The following is a 21,184-nucleotide window of genomic DNA, read 5'->3' on the forward strand; positions in this document are numbered from 1 at the left end:
GGCTTGTGTCTTCGTTCAGTCTGTTTCAGAGGAGGTGAACTGTATTTTCGTTTATTTAGTCAAATCCATACAGCGAGTTCTCAGTTATTACTCCATTCTGTAACTTGGACTGGCCGTTTGCAACATTTTAAGAGTTTCAGTTTAGAACCATTGCTTTTAGTTACGCGATATCAGTAATAACGCATTTGATTGTGCTTGTAATTGCAGTCTTACTTCGATGACTACACACAAAACACATAAATAAAGCAGTAGTAGGTTTTATGAGTCATGCATTAAACTGGTGCGTTCATTATTACTTTTATACCCCGGTTTAATTTACTGTAAACTTTCCAGATTACAATATGACTATATGTAATATCTGAGAACGACAACCACTTCAAGCTGAGGACGCGGGTTCGCGTTTCGTTTGACAGTTTTATACTGTGACATCCTCCGCGCGTCTCATCGCCATTGGATGGACGCGGTACAAAACTCGGTCAGGTGGACGAATAAATATTATCCGCGAGTGCGCATGCGCCCTGCTCTGTTGCTACTCAGTTGTTGTAGTTACCAGGAAGATTAACCGCCGTGATCAACTGGCCCTGGTGAATGCAGCTAAGCTAACAGCTAGCAGGCTCTCAGACATAAAGGCAAGTTGACGTCGCTGTTTATTTGTATGGCATTATAAAAACGTGTACGTGGTCTCAGACCAAGCAGACTTTATCTGGTTAGCCTCCCATACCTAAAGTAGCATATCAACAGCCTAGTTCCTGTTTAGCTAACGCTTGTTTGGCTGCCTGTCAGGGTTTAATCGTAACGTCCTCTGTCTACTATATAACGTTAACAGAAATATAGCGCTCATTGCACTGCCATGACAAATGTAGCTACAAGCAGTTGTTCTCGGCTAACTGTTCTAAATGTGAAGAATTGCTTCAGGACTGTACGAATTTTGCACTCTTTGTTAACGAGCCTCAGTTATTAATCTAATATTTTGCACGAATGGACTAGCGTGGATTTGACTTGAACTAAGCTATGACTTCACGTTGTGTTTGTAGGTGCCATGGTGCAACCTAGACACATGATCCCAGGAAGATTTCACCCGGCAGCTCGTCTCCTCTTACTGTGAAGATGCCAGCTGTGATCAGGGATAAGGAGGACTCTGAATCCTCCTCAGAAGACGAGCAAGAGTAAGCGTTATTCCGACTGCTACAAGTTTGCAGTTGTCAGAAAACTCATTCCACTGTAGAATCTTAGGTAAACAATGAAATAGAAATGTTCGTTTTCTACTGGCATGTTTATGTTGCCTGTGGTCAAGCCAAGTCAGTTTTGATTATCCCAATATGACAACTCAAGCATTTGCTTCAAGGGGCTTTACAGCCTGCACAGCATATGAGACAGTCTATCCTTAGATCCTTGATTTAGAGAACTAGAAACACCTTATCAAAGGTGCTCTCAGTCCCTGCAGCTTGTAGACGTGGCTGTCTGAATTAGCTAGGTCTCCTTTAGTGTCACTTAGGCTCTTAGCCCACTGATCCTCCTGGAGATTTCCCTCTAAATGCAGTGGTAATGTGACACCATGCTGACCAAAAGCATTGTTCCTTTCTTTTGACTGTACCAAAGTCTTCGCCTTTGTGACTTGCCGTAGCTTGTTGAATACGTAATGCAATCTATGCAGGATTACAGAAGATGTCCTGAGCCCTGCTTAATAATTTATGGCCAGATACATTTAGACAAAATGAAGCCTTCAGCTAGCTTTCGTTTTGCATAATTGATGAAAGTTTAACTGAATGAGAGAGGAGGGCATCTAGCTGTACATCATAGCTGCAACAGTTGGTCTATATTATCTTGTCTCTGCCAACTAATTCCCTCTTAAGCTATACTTAGTCATACCTTACTGAGAACCTCTGTGCCACCTGCTTTTAGCCTAATTTCCAACTCCTGAATTAGTTTGGATTGCTTAGTATTAGGGTTTAACCTCCAGGTGGCCAGTGCCGCTGTTATCACTGTATTTATTAGGGGCAGTTGATATTATTTTACATTAATATGGTGTAAAAGTTTGGGACAGACAACAGTACACAGGGCAAAGGACAGTAAAGGATAGCATTACAGGCAAATACAGGGAGCACATAGTATGCATGAAGACAGACACACGTATGTACATGTGCTGCACATCTACAGCTCAAAGCATGTATGGAAATGAAGGCAACACTGCACACAAGACTCGGCATTATATTTGCAGTACAGAAGCGTTTGTGAAGTCAGCCTTTTTACGTGCACAGTATCTCAGTAGTCCCGATGGCGTTTTATGTTCAAAATAAACAACAGATAAATATTACCGCATTGCCTTTTTCAAGAGCGTGCAACAAAGCCACAACGGTGGAGAAGATATGTTCTGTTTTGTCCAGCATACCTGTATGCTTAAGCAATTGTTTACATGCCTCTCCCCCTTATCAGGATGGTCCATGCCTGATTGAGCTCTTCTCCATCTTTACGCTACCTTATCTTATTTTCAGCCCCTGATAAGCAGCCTGTGTCTGGTACTATCAGATAGTCTGCAGTTTTACAAGGGTGTTTGTTAGTACAGTACATGGGTTTGTTACTACCCAGCGCCTCCTGAAACTGTGTGTGGTTCTGTCTCTGTCAGCCCGACTCAAACAAACATCATGTCAGGATACATTCCCTCAGCGTTAGGTAAACTACCCATATAAAATCATGCGGGAGATTTGCGCTCTGGAGTGCATCTCTGTGACCTTATTACTCGGAGGTTTTGCTCCGTGTGAAATGTGTGTTTCTGTGGCTCCCAGCCTTTGAGAACATTTGGAAAATCTGCCTCTAACTTTGTATCATCTAATTATTTGTCCACTAGAGACCATCCATGCATCGCCTGGAGTGGCCTTAGCAAGACCATCCCGGTTCTCTTGTTTTTCGCTGAAGCTGCTGTTACAAAAGATGGCAGTATCTGCTCCACTGGAGGTACACCACAGTCTGTCGAAGCTATAAAATGATTACATGAAAAGTAATGATAATAGAATTAACATTTTGAGCCTTCAGTAATTTGGGAACTAAGGATGTTTTGTTGTTTTGTTTGCGTAGAGCGATATCGTATGGCCTTCAAGATTGTGCGCACAGAGAGCCGCCTGGTACGAGGAATACTCACCAATCATGGATTCCATGAGGTAATGTTCTCCACTAAATCGTGCAAATTTAGAAAGATTGGCCTAAATCTTGTAAAAACGCATTGTTTTGTAGCTGCACAAGCTGTTTATGTACCTCTGTGCTGTGTAGGATGAGGGATAGTGGGGCTGTTTTATTTCCTTTGACTGACAATACCGATGTCAAAACCCGGGAATGCATCCATGGAAAAAAAACCCGAAATGACCTCAAGAGCATTAATCCTGTTTCACGAGGGCACACAATCCCCATTATAGCTCTTTCCAAGCAGTTACAATTAATTCCCTTTTTATTTCATTTCAATGCTTCTTGACTCCCGCTAACCCATCATCAAAGGCAGACGAGTGTCTACCACAGCTGCGACGGAGCCAAACTTTAATAAGCCTTTATTGCAAACATCTGGCTCTCCCCTAGACACTGAGCGGCCATGTGAACTCTGCCTCCTAACGAATTGTTGGAATAAAACAAAACAAAACAGATAGAATAATACCGGGGTGATGAAAATCTGCGAGTTGGCCCTCCCTTTGAGATGATTTCGAAAGAGCCGGCTGCATTTGTCCAGGTTAGTGGTAGAGTGTCTGATCTGCTTCTTCGATTTAATTTAACCGAGCTGTCATATGTGATGGACATCAGAATATAATACTGCTTTTGGTGACTGGAAACTCTGCAGAGCGTATTGAGTATGAACAGCGACGGCTATCCTTGGTTTTACGCTTTTTTTTTTTTTTTTTTTTTTAGCGGCCCCTTTGCAAAGATCATTTGCTCTATGTGTACTGAATCTACATGATGTGATCCGGCCTGTCAGCTGAACTCAGTCATTCTGTCTGTTTTTCAGGTTCACCCCAATAGTAATGACTTTAACCTCATGTGGACAGGATCTCACCTCAAGCCTTATGTACTACGCAGCCTTCAAGACTTCCAGAAGGTCAACCACTTTCCCAGGTATGATAGAGCGCTCAAATGTATGAGTGTATTGCCACTGTTTTCTGTGTTATAAATATCGCCACTGAGTCGTTCTAAGCCCGCCGGTTCAGGCTGTGTGTTTGTTGGCCTCCACTGCAAAGTATTCAGTTTGGACCGGTGCCTCTCTGAAACATGAAAGGAATCGTACTGTCAGGCAGAGGGCGATCTATCGCTGTTATGTATGCATTTATTTTTGTTCTGTCAGCGTCGAAGCTGTAGAGCGGAGCGCTGGAGCTTTTTAAATTGGCTCTGCTCCATTCCAGGTCATATGAATTGACGCGCAAAGACCGCCTGTATAAAAACATCCAGCGAATGCAGCAGACTCATGGCTTCAAAAACTTCCATATCGTTCCTCAGACCTTTGTGCTTCCCTCTGAGTACCAGGAATTCTGCAGTAAGACACCTCTCACCTCTCAAAGAAGGCTTTTCTTTATGATACGCTCACCATCATTCTAAACATATACATCGTGTTTTTTCTTTCCTGTCTCTATCTCAGATTGTTTTGCCAAGGACAAGGGCCCGTGGATTATAAAACCAGTAGCATCTTCAAGAGGACGAGGCATCTACTTGGTCAGCAATGTGAGTGATTGTGCCCACTGGAGTTTGGGTTCCCATCCTTTTTTGCCTTGTGACTCCGTAAATTGAAGCTTGTGACACCTCATCACAGGTTGTGTCCTCAGTGTGGACAAAGTCTGTGAGCAGTTCAACCAAAGAGATTTTTTTCCATCTCTGATTGTTTGATTTGGAGGATTTTTATAGGCCAAGATGCCTTTCTTTGAGTGCAACCAACAGTCTGAACCCTGAAAGATATTCTGTACGCTGATGTAAAACAGGGAAACGCAGCAAATCGTCACAAACAGGATCCAGAGGATATTTGGCATTTTTGTTTGAAAATTGGCTTAAATGATTAATAGTAAATATAATTGCACACAGGTAATATTTTTGGAGCTGAAAGCGCTGTAATGGACTTTGTGAGAAGAATTGTTCTCTCAGATATTAGCTGTTTTCTTGTTAAACCTAACGCTACTTCCAAGGTCAAGAATGCGCATACATAATTTTGTGTATCAGAAATGTTTTTTTATTTTCTTTCTCATCCGTTAAATCAGCTGCTCGGGTCGGGAACCACTGCTCTGTAACCTCTTCCAGACTAATGCAGTGACCCAAAGTAAACCTGTGTTTGGAGCTTGAGTGAATGTGTTTGTATTAAAAAAAAAGTGTTTTATATGCTTTTTGTTCATTACTGTGTTTAGCCAGTAAAACCCCTCTATTCTGCCACTGTTTTGCATGTGAGCTCTGTATGAGCAAAGCTTTGTGTTAAAGGAATAGTTTGACATTTTGGGAAATAATGGAGAAGAATGACACCGCTCACATGTCTGCAGAATAACTTTAAAAGCTACGGCCAGCGGACGGTTAGCTTAGGTTAGCACGGGCTGGAAGCAGAGGGAAACAGCTTGTCGGCTTTTTCGTCCGTGTGTGAAAAGTTCCTTCTGATTCATGTTTTAACACACACATTAACGGAGTGGGAGTTAACTGTAAACAGACTGACTTAAAAAATACCGTGTGAAACAGTCAGCCTGGGGAGGGGTGTACAGATACAGCTGTCTTTGAAATGAGTATCAACCAGCATTTCAGACATTAAGTGTGGAGTAAATCACACTCTCCCAAGGCCCTGGCTTTTGGAGGAGCTCAACAAGGTTCTCACTCTTGGAAAACATATGCACGATTCTTCTTCTTCTCAGGCATTTTTATGAAACAGTGGAAAGAATGTCAGAGCGATATTTGGAGAGAAGAAAGAAATACGTCCATTTTTTTTTTTTTTTTGCTTCAGGTTTCCTCTGAACTGTAGCCAGCACTGAGGTTACCCCCCGCTCCCCTCCCCCATCACATCTCCTCTCAACTTCGCCACCTGCAACACATTTCAACCTCATAAATGACCCATCTCCCACCACCAGATTGTGTTTTTATAGGCTGTTATTTCATGCTGACCTGCTATGGCCAGTGTCATTGCAGTCTCCAACTTTTCTTGCTCTGATGATTCTTTGATGTTAATGGCTAACAGCAGTGTCACATCAGCTATTTGGAATTCAGTATTAATTGCTGTTGTATATGAATAAATGTATGCTGGAGTGCTGGGAAACACACAAAAAATGGTGCATTTGCCATAGAAACGCTACTCATGCTGTGCTGCTGAGAGATATTCAGCTGAAAATGCCTTCAAACTTCATCACCGCAGTAAATAATCAACACTATTAACTATGTTACCTGCTCAATTAATGACATTTCCCCTCGCTGTCTTACTTTGAACTGCCTTCATCTTCTTCATCGTGTTAATTATATTGTCTTTGTTTCTGTGTGTCCTCCGCAGCCAAATCAGATTTCCATGGATGAAAACATCTTAGTGTCTCGCTATATTAACAACCCGTTGCTGATAGATGGTGAGTTGGTCTTTGCCACGTAACGGCCACAGGCACAGCTTAATGCTTCGGCTGTCTGAATCATCTGTGTGAATCACCCTTTTTTTTTTTTTTTGTTCTTGTTTGCAGAGTTCAAGTTTGATGTGCGGTTGTATGTGCTGGTAACCTCATATGATCCGCTCCTCATCTATGTGTATGAGGAGGGCCTGGCGAGGTGAGCTGTGCTGTGGCATTATTGGGAGAACGCACTTCTTAAAAGCCCTGAATGTGGAGAGTTTTAATAGTTAATGAAATCTAGCATTGTTTGTTGTGAGTAATTAAGCTCTCTGTCCTTAGTCGTGTAATACTGGTCTAGTGCAGATGCTGCCTGAGGCACATCCGCTGATGGCCAGAAGAGGGCAGCCTTAACTTTTCAGAGCAGCTGCTGTGTAGTGTGTGTTTGGTGTGGTGACTTTGAAACAAAGCTCTATTGTTCCATTTGTTGGATGTGCGCATCAGATGGTGCTGATTGTGTCTTGGTGTAATTGCGCTATATTTATTGGATGTTGGTATTTAGAGTGGGAATAATTTATTAATCCAAGAAGAGGCTATTATCAGGCACAGGTAGGTCAGGGGAGGGAGATGATTTATGGACTGACTGGCTCTTCTGTTCGCTCTGATAGAGGTGCGTGCTGGAAACGGAGTGCCACCGCCCTCTTGTTTGCTGGCTTGATAATCAACTGCGAGCAGTAAATCACGGCCAAATTCTGAATCCCACTTTTATCTCCTGACATTCCTTTGGGTTGTGTTGGTATTCAGGTACACTGTGCGTGCCAAGGAATTCTCATTATTGCACATGTGGCATCCACTCCTCTCAAACGTTGCCAGAAACTAATCTCTCTCCAAAGTACCCCTATCATTCAGTCCGGTGTCAGCTGCATGAATGTGGTCATTATGACGGACGTATAGTGAAGCTGATGGATGACAAGCTTGTTTTTTTTATTGTGCAAATAAACACCATCTGTCCGCAGGTTTGCCACAGTCAAGTATGACCGGACTTCAAAGAACATTAAGAACACATTCATGCATCTCACGAACTACAGCGTGAACAAAAAGAGCAGCGATTATGTCAGGTAACGTCCATCAGTGAGGAGCAGGCATCCATCGTGGAGCTGCTATGGGAAGCTGGATTGACTCATCCATTTATTGTAACATGGAGTGTTTGAAGTGCATTTCTTCCTTTTCAGCTGCGATGACCCTGAAGTTGAGGATTATGGGAACAAGTGGAGTATGAGTGCAGTGTTGAGGTATTTGAAGCAGGAGGGGAAGGACACCACATGTGAGTCAAACCTTTGTTTTGTTCCCTTTCGCCTCCTTTTCATCTTTTCCCTTTTGTTTTAATATCCATGCAAAGGTAATGTTACAAACAACTAACTGAAACGGTCTAAGAACAGTCCTCTCTTAATGTTGTCTGTTCCAGTGCTGATGAGACAGGTGGAGGACCTCATCATCAAAGCTGTGCTGAGTGCTGAGCTGCAGATAGGCACTGCCTGCAAGATGTTTGTTCCCCACAAGACGAACTGCTTCGGTAATCATTTCACATTCTTATTAAAATGTTTTTGACCAGACAATAAGTAAACCCAAATAGATAAATCAAAATAAAAACAGAATTCAATCATTTGCAAATGAGCTTTGTACCAACACTTTTACAAAGTGTTCCTGAGCCCATGCACTGACATCCTTTAGACAGTCATGTGTTTCACAAAGTGGTGAACCTCGCTCCATCCTCGCTTGTGATCGACTGAGTCTTTCCAGGATGCCCCTTTCATACCCAATCACGATACTATCACGTGTCACCAATGAACCTGTTTACCTGTAGAATGTTCCAAACAGGTGTTTACTGCACCTCAGTAAACCTAAATCCATTCTGTTTGATGGTGAAGGGCATCTGTAGTAACACAAGCTGTCCAGGACAACAGAATGCCTGAGAATCGCTCACGGTGCGCTGCAGACACACTCACACATACTGGGTCACACACAAACGACCACACCCCTCACATTTCCTTTCAGTTTCACATTCATTGTCCGGCAGTTCCTCTATACTATTTCTCCAGTGAGCCGAGCTGAGGCTGCAGACAGTCGCTCCTCAGTGTGGAGCCTTCCTGCCTGTTGCTGCCCTCTGACCGGCTGCCGGGTCGTGGAGGGCCTATTGACTGAAGCAGGAATTTGCTTCCTCCTCTCTGTTGCCATTCAGGTCTGCCTGATTTAGGCTGACTGTTTTCTTGGCTGCTCCTGCCTAGCAGCGGGCTCGTGTGAACTCCATTTTGGAGCCATTACCCATGTTAGTGTTGGCACTAATTGTCTGCGCTCTCTCTCTCTGTCTGGCAGTCTCTCTGAGATCTGGGGTTTGAAAGCGAGCACATCAGCCAAGCCTCCCTCAGCACCGCTGTCTCTTTTTCGCTCTCTTTTTCCTCTTCTCTCGCTGTTTCTGTTTGTTTAGAATTCTCCCTCTCCTGCTCACACTCTCTTTCACCTCTTGGATGTTAGAAAAATAAAGGGCTTTGCAGTTGTGACAGGCTTCTGTAGACATAACAGCCTCCCTGATTGGTGGTTGTTTGGGCTGTATTGGGTGCGTAGCAGCATGGACTCACACCATAAGACAGTCGCCTGCATGAAGATGCTATCTGCACCCTGAGCATGGCTGCGAGGTTGAAAAACCACATTCCGAGGGTGTGAATGGTGACCATGCAGGTATTTACAGGGAAATATAGCTTACCGAGCCTCACACTGACTCTCAAGTAAACAACCTGATGTTTGCTCTTATTCTCATTCAACCTCTCATTCCGCTTAGCCTGGAATATTTAACACACAACCCTCATGTCCCATTCACAAAAATCCTTCATAGAACATTCGCTGATACCATGTAAATTTACATGCTGCACTGAGCCATATTTGCATTTACATTCCTTAGCACCTATAAAGATAACTCTGAATCAGAACCATCTGATATTCCTTCCGTATCAGACAGTAAACATACAGAGTAAATCTAAGAATGTAGAGCCAAAGTACACTGAGTTGTTTTTCAATTTTGAAATGAAACAGCAACAAAATAATGACTTTTCACTTGAAGAGTGCTTGAGGGAGTTCACATCCATATCGGGTGAACAATGCTGAAATCTTACATTACATACAGTAAGCCTACAGAGACCTGTGTAGACATGGATACTGCAGCAGTGTCTTTGTGTAGTACAAAAGCAATTAGGTTCTACACCTTTTACTAAGATACATAATACACTGTGGTCTGCTGTGAACATGCACATTACCCTACTTCAGCCGTATCAGTTTACTATTGAATTAAGTGTAATTTTGTTGTCTTCAGATGGCCCCAAGCAAGTTAATTACAGCATTCATAGTCTCTCTACAGGATTAAGTTTCCAAACAGAGACACTGACGGTTGCAGAGGACCACCCTCATCCTCTCCCTGTTCATCCGTCTCGCACAGTGTGACCGTGTTGCAATCAAACTCCCTTACATGTGTGAGTACGTATGGGCCGTGTGAATACAGAGACATGTATGAACCAGCGTAAAGCATAAGCTTTATAAACACAGGGGTCTGCGTAGGGAGTCCATCTTTTCTTGTCTCTTCAATAAAACCCACCCAAACTGTCAGAGAGTCATGTTCAGTCAGCCGTAGTCAGCCTCAGCTCCCTCTCTCCTTTCCTTGCTCTTATCCTTACTACGCTCCCGCTCCTCCTGCGACCTACAATACACCCGGGCGGCGTTCACCCTGGGCCTCGGCAGCTGCCTGTAATAGTAAACAGGTAGAGCGTCAGAATGCAGGCAGAGAGTACATGCATGTTAGGGCAGTGAATGTGCTGATAAAAGCAGCCATTGTTTAGAGTTTTTATATGGTCTCTGGCTTGTCTGGAAGCGAGCCATGCGAGATCATAAAGCACATTATAATCTTAATTTACTGCAAATTGTTCCCTGCCATTTTAATGTCTATTAATGGCTTTAATACAATGTTTATTGTTTTCAAATGAGATTTCTTCCCTTTGCTCCAATTGCACATCCGTATCTAAATGGGCATACTGTAACAAAATCTTTTTATAGCTCCATAATGTCTCATGTGGGAAGAAATAAAAACAACAGATTTTTTTTTTGTTTTTACATTGGTAAGAAGTGTGTGTGTGTGTGTGTGTGTGTGTGTGTGTGTGTGTGTGTGTGTGTGTGTGTGTGGAGAAAATGCCACCCATGCAGCTCCTTACCGCTGCCATGTGATTAATGGACAGGCTTTTTTGCTGAGGGATGCTGATTACGAGATGTTTTGACTAAGATCTGATTAGCCAAGCCAAAGGCCTATTTTATTACACGCAAAACATTCCACTTACTGGTCCTGTGTTCCACTGAGCGTCCCTCATTAAGTGCTGTGTGGTTGGATCCCCCGTCTGTGAACCACTCTCCCTGTTTTACATTTGTCAGATACTCCCACACTTCACTGCAGCACAGTGCTGGTATGCCTATGATGACAGTGTGGCTGCTGTTTAATTCCAAATCTTTTTAAGAGTGATTAATGGATTGGGCCCTGCTATCATAATAAGGCTACAGAGTGTTAAGTGTAACTTTAATTTGTTGTCCTCAGAGTGTTTTCATGATTGTGGCTCCAAGCTGCTCCCTGCAACAGCAGTGAAACAGCTCAGCAGCAATAATTCATCCCAGAGTGATGCAAGAGTAATTCAATTGTCCTCGCCTATGGAGAAAACACACATAAAGAAAATACTTTATGTTGCTGCTGTTGTTGTTGTGGTCCAGCAGGCTGCATGGTCAGGGTGGGGAGATCATTGTTTTTGGGCGTTTGTCTCTTGTGGTGAAGTTTCCAGCAGCGCCCATCCAATAATAAAAAAAAAAAAGCTCTTCATCATCCCTTTTCTCTGTCACATTTTTTCTCTCCCTCCCTCTTTAATGGGTGTGATGTGGATGTTCGCTGCCTCTCCTCTCCTTGTCTGTGATGCTTGTTGTGGGCTCTCTGCGGGCACATTTAACCGCGCTCCCCCAGCGGCGGTCGAGCCATAGAACAAACGTGTCTAGCAGCGAGCGGCTCGGCAGGCTCATGGGGCAGCAGCGGCGTCTGCTCCTAATTGGGGGAAAATGCGCGGCACATGGAGTCTGTTTGTCGGGGGGGGCTGGTGAGGTGGTGTAACACCTCCCCATTTTCCCCTGTTGTTGTGGTGCCACTGGTGAAGCACTGCAGGCTCGGCCCCATTTATTCCAGCGCTCGCTTCCCCAAGACTAATGCATCATGTTTTATGACACACGCACTCTCTCCATCCCTCTTTCAGTCTCGATCTGCGTGCGCGTTTTTACACATAAGTGGATAGAATGGGATAAGCCTGCAAGTGGAAAATAAAATCCTAGTGCTCTGCTTAAGCGGGAGCTGCTCAGCAGTGGGGGTCCAGTCCATCCTCAGAAGTTAAAGAAGTTAAAGATGGCAGAGGCAGCTTCAGTTGCAGGTCTTGGCTCAGGGATGTATGGCAGACTTTGTTCGGTTCCACCGTGAAAATACAGTTTGCAGTCACACCAATTTGGACATCATGATGTTAGCATATTTCGAGCTCCTGACCGATGTATTACAGCCCAGCGAACAAAATCCTGTGTGCATTTTCCCCAGCTTGTATTCATACAGATAATGAAAGCATACATAGAGGGGGAAAAAACATCGAACAGTGAACTCTTATAAGCATTCTTCAGCGATTTTGTATTCACACTTCCATGAAGTTGGGGCACAGATTGCAGTCAAAGTAGAAGCGGCCTGGAAAAACCCTGGATCATACATTTCCTTTAATGCAACTCGATAGCACCTCTTGTTAGAGTCTCCCTGTCTGCTAAATGCCCGTATCTGTCAAACTCCATGCTCTCATTTTGGAAAATTGGCTATCTGGTATATACTTGTAGTTTCAAATCTGAGATAACCCTGATGACATAATCAACTGTCACGGCCTGAGCAGTACTCCTCATGATGAGTAAACTGATCTTGCTGTGTATAATGGGTACACTTCTTACTCACAGAGGTTTGCCTAAGCATCTGATTTACCCTGAATTATATGATGATCTGCAGTTTTCAAGTAGCTCTGCCAGTTATTATTCCGGACCAACATTATAGCGCATATGCCAGAGTTAGACAAAAGACCCACACTCTGTACCGATGGCTCCCAACAGATTAATTTTATGAGACCAAGGTTTTGATCTACCAGAGATCTTTGTCATGTCAGGATGGATATTTGTTTAACTACAAGAAGTAATGCACAGCCTAATAAATTTAGCTCATCCTGTTAAACTAGACTTGCACAGCCTGCCATTATTCAACCAAGTGCACTATCCAGGCATCGCTCGCTGTCACGCTGGCTTTTGTATGCTTAACTTTGGCACTGACCTGAGATGCCTGAACAAACAGTGCTGGTTATGGCAGCTTTGAAACCCCCAAACCCCCCCTGGCCTATTCTCAACACAGTCTTTTCTTTTGAAGTGCCATTAGAAGGATTTTTTCTTCTGGCTCTATAGCTGGGCTCTGCCCTATCCCTGTAAAATACTGTGGTTTCCCTGCACGCTGCCGCTGGGGCCGGCGGGTCGTTGGCTTTTAGAGTGACACTCCCCAGAGCAGTGTGGGGGCTTTCATCGGGCACACAGGCCAACTCTGTCGCAGTGAGCCGTATATCAGTCTGTTAAATGAGGGAGCATTGGGATAGAATGGATGCGTTTTTACACAGGGAACTTTGTAAAACGCTTTCATCGTGTCACTCAGTGCTTAGCTATTACTGGACTCAAGTTTATACAATAATATAGCTTAAGGCTTTCTGTTTCTGCCTCTGGGGACGCGCTGTCGCACTTCCAGCTTTGTACTTCTGGAGTTCATATTTTATTGACCCAGTTGGACAAGATACTAACTGTATGATGGGGGTGAAGCTTTTTCTGGTACCCATTAGTGTGCTGTCCTTCTTCTTAATATGTAGTGACAATATGTAGACTGCTTAACCTTCCCTGTCATGAGAAAATTATTGCCTCTATGTATGAAAATATTCACAGCCACAGCGCGTTTTTGATCTACCGTCTTACGTAAGCAACTTCATGACAGATGAAATGTGTATGCACTCGGTTAATGTAATTGGGCCAATCCCTCAGTAGCAGGCTTTGGTGAATGTTTCTCTCTTGAATGATTGGGTACATAACATGCGTGTAATCAGTAGCAGAAAGGCAGAGGCCATGTTGCCAAGTGCCACATAATGGGACTATGATAAAACTCTGACTTTGATACCCTTCATCCTTCATTTTCAGTCTGCAGATCTCTGAGGTTTCGAACTCCGCGTCTCTCTGTTTACGTCCCAGTCTGTGGTGCAAACCTTTTGATTCACTTTGTGCTTCCCTCTGTAGAGCTCTATGGTTTTGATGTGCTCATCGACTCCAACCTCAAACCCTGGCTGTTAGAGGTGAACCTTTCTCCATCCCTTGCCTGGTGAGTGACACTGTTTTAATCATTTGATTCTTTATTTTGCTGTTTCAGGAGGATCTCTCACTGAAGCTGTTTCTTTTAAACTAGCGGCTCAAACAAGGGTTTTGTTTTTTTTTTTAATTTACAACCCCCAAAAAAAGAGGTTAACAAAATGCCACATTGAATTTGTTCAGCAGTTTACTCAAAGCCAAACAATAAAGCTGAATCTTCTTCTGACACTTGACTCATGCTGCTCTGCCCTGTGTTTGTGTTGTAATTTTCACTTTTCTTTTTTTTTTTTTTTTTTGACTTATTTACAGTGATGCGCCCTTGGATCTGAAGATAAAGGCCAGCATGATTGCAGACATGTTTTCACTTGTGGGTGAGTGCATGCCAAAACAATGTCTAAATGCAACTTCCATTTGTTTCCAGAGTTTTTCTGAAGTGATTGCGCTTCATAGACCTTCAGTCGGTATAATTTCACTGATCAGTTACACTTTTAAATTACATGTTGATGAAATAAATGACATCAAATTAAGACACCTCCACCTGGATTTCAAGCAGCAGCATATGGTTCGTCATTTTCCAAACTCATTTAAACTCAATATTAAGTGTATAATTGGGATCAAGATATTGATCTTGGAGAAGCTGCTATAAAATGAAAAGTGCTGTAATTATGCTGTATTTTCTTTTCTAGTCTCACTCTAATCACGTAGATGCTGTTTGGCCTTTCTTGTAACCACCAGGTTTCAAGCAGGTGGAGACAGTCGTCTATTGTTAAACGCTTAATGTTTTCCAACATTACACTCGCTGAGTTTGTGCGCACTGCAGAAAATAGCTGTATGGCTTCATAATGGGAGCTCCAGTGTTGAGAGAATAAACCACAGCCTTCATTAATTAACAGTAAATGACTTGCGGACAAAATTGTCAACAGAGGCCTTAGTTGTTTTGTACTCATTAAGCTCTCTTGAGAAACTGGATCCGACATGTCAAACTAAAGCAATCCTGAGCATGAAGAAATAAAAAATGCCTGGCCCAGGGCAGAGATAAACACTGTTTATACAACAGTGTTTGCAGCAGGGAATGAGACGTGTCTCCGTTTTGTCTCCTTTCCTCTTAATTATTGAGTTCTCATACAGAAGAGGAGCTTAAAATATTTTGCGATATCTTAAGTTTAAACCGAGAATCTCATTCCCTGACCACCGCCACGTTGAGTCTGACAGCTTGTCTTTATTCTTGAAAATGAAAATTAAAAGCACACATCTAGTAAAAAATGCAACAAATATTAATGAAACTTCCGCATCTCTTGATTTTTTTAACTTCACTTAATCCTCTGATTTATCCTTATTACCGTTCACAGGAAACACAGAGCCCACTGATTAGCAGGCATCCATCTAGACTTCCACTGAACCATTAAGTCTATCTGTGGTCTTGCCCTAATGATATTAAAGGAATGGCTCTTGTGTGTCTGAGCGTGTGTGTGAGTGCACATATACATGTGTGTCTCAGCCTAGGCCATGCTGTGGCTTGAAACCCTCCCCTCCGGCTCATTAAATGAAAGAGTGGAGTCATAAATTGCCAGTTATCTTTGGACTGAGACGTTACTGCGGATCTGGGGAAAATGAGCAGTGGCATGTAAAACATAGCACATCTATTATGTACCAAACAAACTAAGTCGCTGTTGGCTGATAACACTTGGGCTTCATCCCAGACCTGTAAATAATGACAGCATTCCATTAACATTCATTTTCCGCCTGTGTGTAGCTGTCAGGTCTGTGTCGCCCATGTTTGTAATAATTGCTGTGTTTAGGCAAGAGCTCGGTAGGGGCCTGATGCTCACCTGACAGCTCGGATGAAGTAGTACAAATAGCCTCGAGCCTCGAGCTGTCAATAGACTTAATTCAACTCAACTGTGACTGCAAGATACAACATAAACAGATTTCTTTAACATTTCACTTTTACCAAGAGTTAGCTTTGAGGGAGTGTGGGAATTAATAAACAGAGGATCATAGATTTCATTCTTATTGACTGGGTGGGAACATCTTAGTGGGAAATTGCAAGCATTTTTTCCCCACCCTTATCAACTACTGCTGAGATGCACTAAAATGTAAATATGCGGAGCTGTATGACTCCAAAATTGAGTGTCACTCGACTAAAACATGCAGTATCCCTGATTAAACAGCTGCTTTGTGGCAGAGAGTTGGATGACAGCAGCAGGCTGCAGCCAACAGCTGGTTAGCTTAGCTTAGCTTAGCTTAGCGTAAAGCCTGGAAACAAGGGGAAAGGGCTAACTAACCTGGCACCCAACCGTAACAAAATCCACCTACTAGCACCTCTAAAGCTCACTAACACGTTCATCTGCTTTTATTTTAATGTTTAGAAAAAAAACAAAGTTAAAAAAAAAATCTGTCATTTTATGAGGGCTATAAGCCGTAACTTCTCCACTGGTTGCCTGACAACTGCTCAGAGACAAGAAATAGTCAGACACGTAATCCCCCATAAAACACTGAATTGTTGTTTTTGCACTTTGGTTTTTGTACAGACAAACCAGACGTTGGACGTTAATCAGCCAGCTTTATAGGTTCTGGTAGGCAGCTTTTCTTACCTTTAGGCAGAGCCAGGCTAGCTTAGCATAAAGGCTAGTGTTCAGCCTCTATGCTAAATTAAGCTAACCGTAGCTTCATATTTATGGGACAGATATGAGCGTCATATCAATCTTCTCATCTAACTCGTGGCAAGAGCAAACAAATAAGTGTAATATCGCAAAAGGTACACATCTTCCTTTCCTGACCAAAAAGTTCTATATGATGTCTTTGATTTAGCATGATATTCTTCAGGATGTTCTTGCTTTACATGTAATTCATGGCCTCCTTGTCCCCCGCTCTGCTTTGCTTTCTTGCACTAACATAGAAGATCTGACGCAATGTATGAAGGTCATGGGAATGAGTAACATATTTAAGACCTGATGTCATTGATATACCCCTTTACGGCTCTTCTGTGTCCCCGCAGGCTTTGTGTGTCAGGACCCCCTATCGAGACAGCCACGCTCTGACCGAGTCACCCTGGACCCCGGCCTCAAGCACCCGGCAGCCCAAAAAACTCAGGTACTGGACGCTGTCACGCACACACACACACACACACACACACAAACACACACACACACACACACACACACACACACACACACACACACACACAGCAAAGAGCCAAGCCAAGTGTTGCACTCATTCACCCTTCCTTGTGAAACATTCCCATTCTTGTGTTCATCTCTCTGTTGCTTACAGTACATTCCTGCCACTGCCATTGGGCTATTCTTTTACCCTCACGGAAAATTCACTGTAATGCAAAACAACTGCTAATGTAATTACAGTGTATGAGTGACATCAGTTTGTAAGCGCTACACTCTGTGGCTTATTGTTTTATCATTTCTAATCAAGTGACTAATGCTCTCTCTAGGCCTTGTTGCCTAATGATGCCACAACAGCTAATGCACTTGGCTCCCTCCACGCGACTACTGCACCCAGATTTGGCGCAGGACCTGCTGTAGGGAGATTACTAAATCAGACAGATTTCTGCTCCACCTTGTATTGTGTAAATGGTCTGTTTAGACAAACAGTAACAGTGTTTCATTGTTACATGTTCATGTCGCGTGTTTTCTGGCTGCGAGCGGCTTCATAAAGGTTAAACTGTAATGCTGATGCTCACCCACAACTCACTGTCTTCACCCATTGCCTCTTAGAACCATGTCTCTGCACCGACAGCTGCTGCACACAGCAGAGTGGTGAGTTTTCCTCCGACTCAGACATATTAATCTTCTTTTGCCTTGTCCTTTTTTTTGCAATTCCCTGATGCTTGTTACATTACCGGTAAGAAATTGCTCACTGCTTTTTGCTTATTTGATTATGTGGCTTTACTCTTTTTCATAGTGACAGACAGATTGCTTGTATTGATTCCTAATGCTATATTTAATAGAATTCTCATTACATTAGCAAAGTGACCTCAGTAAGCAAGTGCTTTGAATGCAGCAATGCACCAAAACTTTGTTGTGGAGAGTCTCAGACACTCAGAACAACACTAACCCAGGGCTGTCACAGAGGCTGCTGAAGAACTCCAGGGGCCTTCAGAGAACCCCTTCTTTCCCTTTGCTCTGATTAGGGGCAACAGTTGAGTCTTTTACTGGAGGATTAGACCTTGTCACTTCTTGGCTGCCTTTGTATCCCTCTCAGCTGCGTCGGACAAATTACATGTAATCTCTCTGCTATTTAGAAGACAAATTCTGCGCGTGATGCTGTGAAGTTGTGCCCCGCTGTCTGGTTCAAGTTCCACCCCGCATGCCAGTGTTGTCAATCACAGCCTGGTAGTGCATGCAGCGGGGAGGCAGCCAGGAATGCCAGTGCACAACAAAAATGCTCCGTTAATGGGACAGGGAGACGAGAACAGAGGGTATCTTTTATCACACAGGGTGTAGTTTGCACATTTTCCATTTATAAATGAGACTTATGTTTCAGACCTGTATGTCTTGTCAGGAACAGATGACTTCTCTACCAAACATGGAAGAATTTGCATTCCTAAATTCATAAAAGCATATAAAGAACACAACTGTTTTTAACATTGGCAGGTATTTATGTTGGAGAGAGGAACGACATTGCGTGATTGGTATTAGTTTATAGCAATATTGTCTTTACTCTTGTCCCCTGTAGCGTCAGAGGCCCACATCAGCCAGTAACTCAGAAACAGATGGGTCGAAAGACAAGCTGGGACCTAGACAAGGCCAAGGAGACAGCACTCTGAGCCTGACTGCTGAGGAGGTAAGGCCTTGATAATGGTAGCCTGGGACATGATGTGCGTGTGAGATTTTGTTGAATAAAGACAATATGTTAACCTGAAAGTGCTCTTTCAGAACGTGCCTTTTTGTCTTTCACTAATGTAGATCAAAGTGCTGAGGAGGATAAAGGAGGAGCATGAGAGACGAGGAGGCTTCGTTAGGATCTTTCCCACTGCAGAAACGTGGGAGCTGTACGGGTAAGCTAGGCCGAGAAGGAACAGACAGATCACTTAATCCCCAAGGGGTGTTTATCTGTCACTTAGGCTAAATTAGAGCAAATGGTGCCAAGAGCCAGGCCGTACCATACTGTCTAATTGAACTGCCAGACTAAGGTGTAGCTACAGAGTCAGTATTTGTTGATCTCTGTGTGTTATGTTCCAAGAAAGACTCATAGCCCACAGTGAGTTTATGTTGAAACTGCATTGAAGCCCCTATTAGAGAGGAAATCCGTTTTTGTGCTTACAATTCATATTCCTATATGAGGATTTATTGCTTGATTAGATCCATGGCTCTCTTAGCTGCAGGGATTTTGTGGCATTTTTTAAAAGCATATTATGGAGCAGTCGTGGAAATGATTGGTGCATGTAATAGCAGCTGCATCCAGAATAGCTATATCACAGAAGCCTCATTTTAACACATTGGCCGCAAATAATGAGGTCGAGGCTCATTGGGGGCTCCTGCCTTTATGATTATTATAATTTGCTTATTATCTTCTTCTCTCAGTGGATATCTGGAGTCCAAGACATCAATGAACTACATGCTGGCAAACAGACTTTTCCATGGAAGGTAAGCATTTCCATTGTGGTTGGGATTTGGGGAATAAATCTCTCCATCAGTTTGTGGAAACGGCTGGATTCTCACGTGGCGTTTGTTTGGTCTTCAGATTGGGTAGGTGAGAGGAACAGCTGAAAAGATGTTGCACCGTCAACTTTTCCAGCACGCGTGCAGTCTCTGTGTGGCATTGTGGTGTCGATTTGAGGGCAGCAGTGAAAAGAGGGCTAAAGATGAACCGTGCCTGTTTGTCGAACCGCATTTTTGTTATTGTAGTACAACGTGCTTTCATGTTATTTGAATCAGTACGAGCTTTCAAGTTTTAACCACAGCTTTGACTATTGCACAATATTGTCTGGAGATCTGGCCCCCCAACTAAGCCCATCTATGATTTTTCCACATTCGTAAGGTAGCCAGATTAAGGGGATGGTTGTTGCTGCAAGACCTCTGTTGCTGTTATTATTTGCCATTTATCCTCTCTCCTTTGGACCGTCACTGTCTCTCGTGTCAACGCCTGGACAGGCTTCTCCACCACACTAATCTTTCTCAGAACTGTCTTCAGTTGGAGATAAAATTTATAACTATTGCTTTGTAATTGTTGATGATACACATATAAATCATGATGGTTGTTGTTATTACGCTTGTGTTGACATGTCTTGTTCTGTCTCTCAGGAATGTGAACGGGAATGTGCAGCTGCAGGTGGACGCCGTCCACAGCTGTCACTTGGTCCAGTATGAGAGGAAGCTGCTGTCTCTGGAGGCACGTAAGAGGAGACAGCGCCACCTGACTCATCGCTCTGCTGCAGGGAGGAAGAAATCGGGTATGCCTGATGTGTTCTGCCTCAATTCAGGAAACAGCTTTTTTTTTTTCCCCCTAAAGCCGAGCAGAGTGTAGCTAAGTGGGACAACATCACACGCTAATGCACTTTTGTTTCCAATAAATAACTCCCCTGTGTCACGGTAAGGTTGGCCAAATATGACTCTGAATGAGTTCATTTCATTGCAGCAACAATAAAAACCCTATTTCGACTGTATGTTTGTATTTTATCCAAAATGCCAGTGATGCAACTGACATTTGTCTTTCGTTGCAATGCTGCATACCTCAGGGAAGGAATCCAAGGCCTCCCCGACTGCGAGCGGCAGTCAGGAAGGAGAGGAGTGCGCTCAGGAGGAAAGAGAGGAGGCGAAGCAACTTCTCGAGCCAGTCTCACACAGTGCTTTGGTAGCAGAGCTAAGAAAACAAGTGGCCACACCACTGGAGCGCTGCCACGGCAAGGATCTGTCCAGCCCAGAGGCAGCCACGCACAATGCCAGGCCCAGAGTTGACCTGCTCAACATCCTTCAGCAGGGCTGGGACCTCAGGTCAGTCTGTAGTCTGGGCTGCTGCTCAGGCTGGCTGCTGCTCTCATCTTCCTCCCTCACTGTACTTTCTTCTGCAGCACTGTTCCCCTCCTTCACTACTTATTAGAGAGAAATATGAATGCACCGACAAGACGAGATGGGAAGAAATTGAGGCCCCTCTTTACATAGGTTATGTTTTATCAGTTTTCAAGCATTACTTTTGTTTACTTATGTCACAGCATGGAAAACAAGAATACA

The 21,184-nt window shown here is 43.4% G+C and overlaps 1 protein-coding gene across 2 annotated transcripts in view; it reads left to right on the forward strand.

Moving 5' to 3' along the window:
• Positions 1 to 528: 528 nt before the first annotated feature.
• The window catches only part of ttll5 (tubulin tyrosine ligase-like family, member 5), a 43,809-nt gene continuing 23,153 nt past the window's right edge, over positions 529 to 21,184 (forward strand). The window contains exons 1-21 of one of the 2 annotated variants that reach the window (XM_076748168.1): positions 529 to 629; positions 1,035 to 1,166; positions 2,846 to 2,952; positions 3,073 to 3,155; positions 3,986 to 4,092; positions 4,377 to 4,507; positions 4,610 to 4,692; positions 6,479 to 6,548; positions 6,657 to 6,741; positions 7,538 to 7,639; positions 7,754 to 7,845; positions 7,987 to 8,094; positions 13,932 to 14,013; positions 14,310 to 14,371; positions 16,999 to 17,093; positions 17,729 to 17,770; positions 18,690 to 18,797; positions 18,920 to 19,011; positions 19,538 to 19,600; positions 20,258 to 20,406; positions 20,692 to 20,947. In XM_076748168.1, coding sequence (XP_076604283.1) covers positions 1,108 to 1,166; positions 2,846 to 2,952; positions 3,073 to 3,155; positions 3,986 to 4,092; positions 4,377 to 4,507; positions 4,610 to 4,692; positions 6,479 to 6,548; positions 6,657 to 6,741; positions 7,538 to 7,639; positions 7,754 to 7,845; positions 7,987 to 8,094; positions 13,932 to 14,013; positions 14,310 to 14,371; positions 16,999 to 17,093; positions 17,729 to 17,770; positions 18,690 to 18,797; positions 18,920 to 19,011; positions 19,538 to 19,600; positions 20,258 to 20,406; positions 20,692 to 20,947 — 1,976 coding nt within the window. In that variant the 5' untranslated portion in view covers positions 529 to 629; positions 1,035 to 1,107. The remainder of the gene's footprint in view (positions 630 to 1,034; positions 1,167 to 2,845; positions 2,953 to 3,072; positions 3,156 to 3,985; positions 4,093 to 4,376; positions 4,508 to 4,609; positions 4,693 to 6,478; positions 6,549 to 6,656; positions 6,742 to 7,537; positions 7,640 to 7,753; positions 7,846 to 7,986; positions 8,095 to 13,931; positions 14,014 to 14,309; positions 14,372 to 16,998; positions 17,094 to 17,728; positions 17,771 to 18,689; positions 18,798 to 18,919; positions 19,012 to 19,537; positions 19,601 to 20,257; positions 20,407 to 20,691; positions 20,948 to 21,184) is intronic. The other variant, XM_076748169.1, reaches the window with a different exon arrangement.

This window comes from Chaetodon auriga, chromosome 14, assembly GCF_051107435.1.
Source record: "Chaetodon auriga isolate fChaAug3 chromosome 14, fChaAug3.hap1, whole genome shotgun sequence".
NCBI classification, from domain to species: Eukaryota; Metazoa; Chordata; class Actinopteri; order Chaetodontiformes; family Chaetodontidae; genus Chaetodon; species Chaetodon auriga.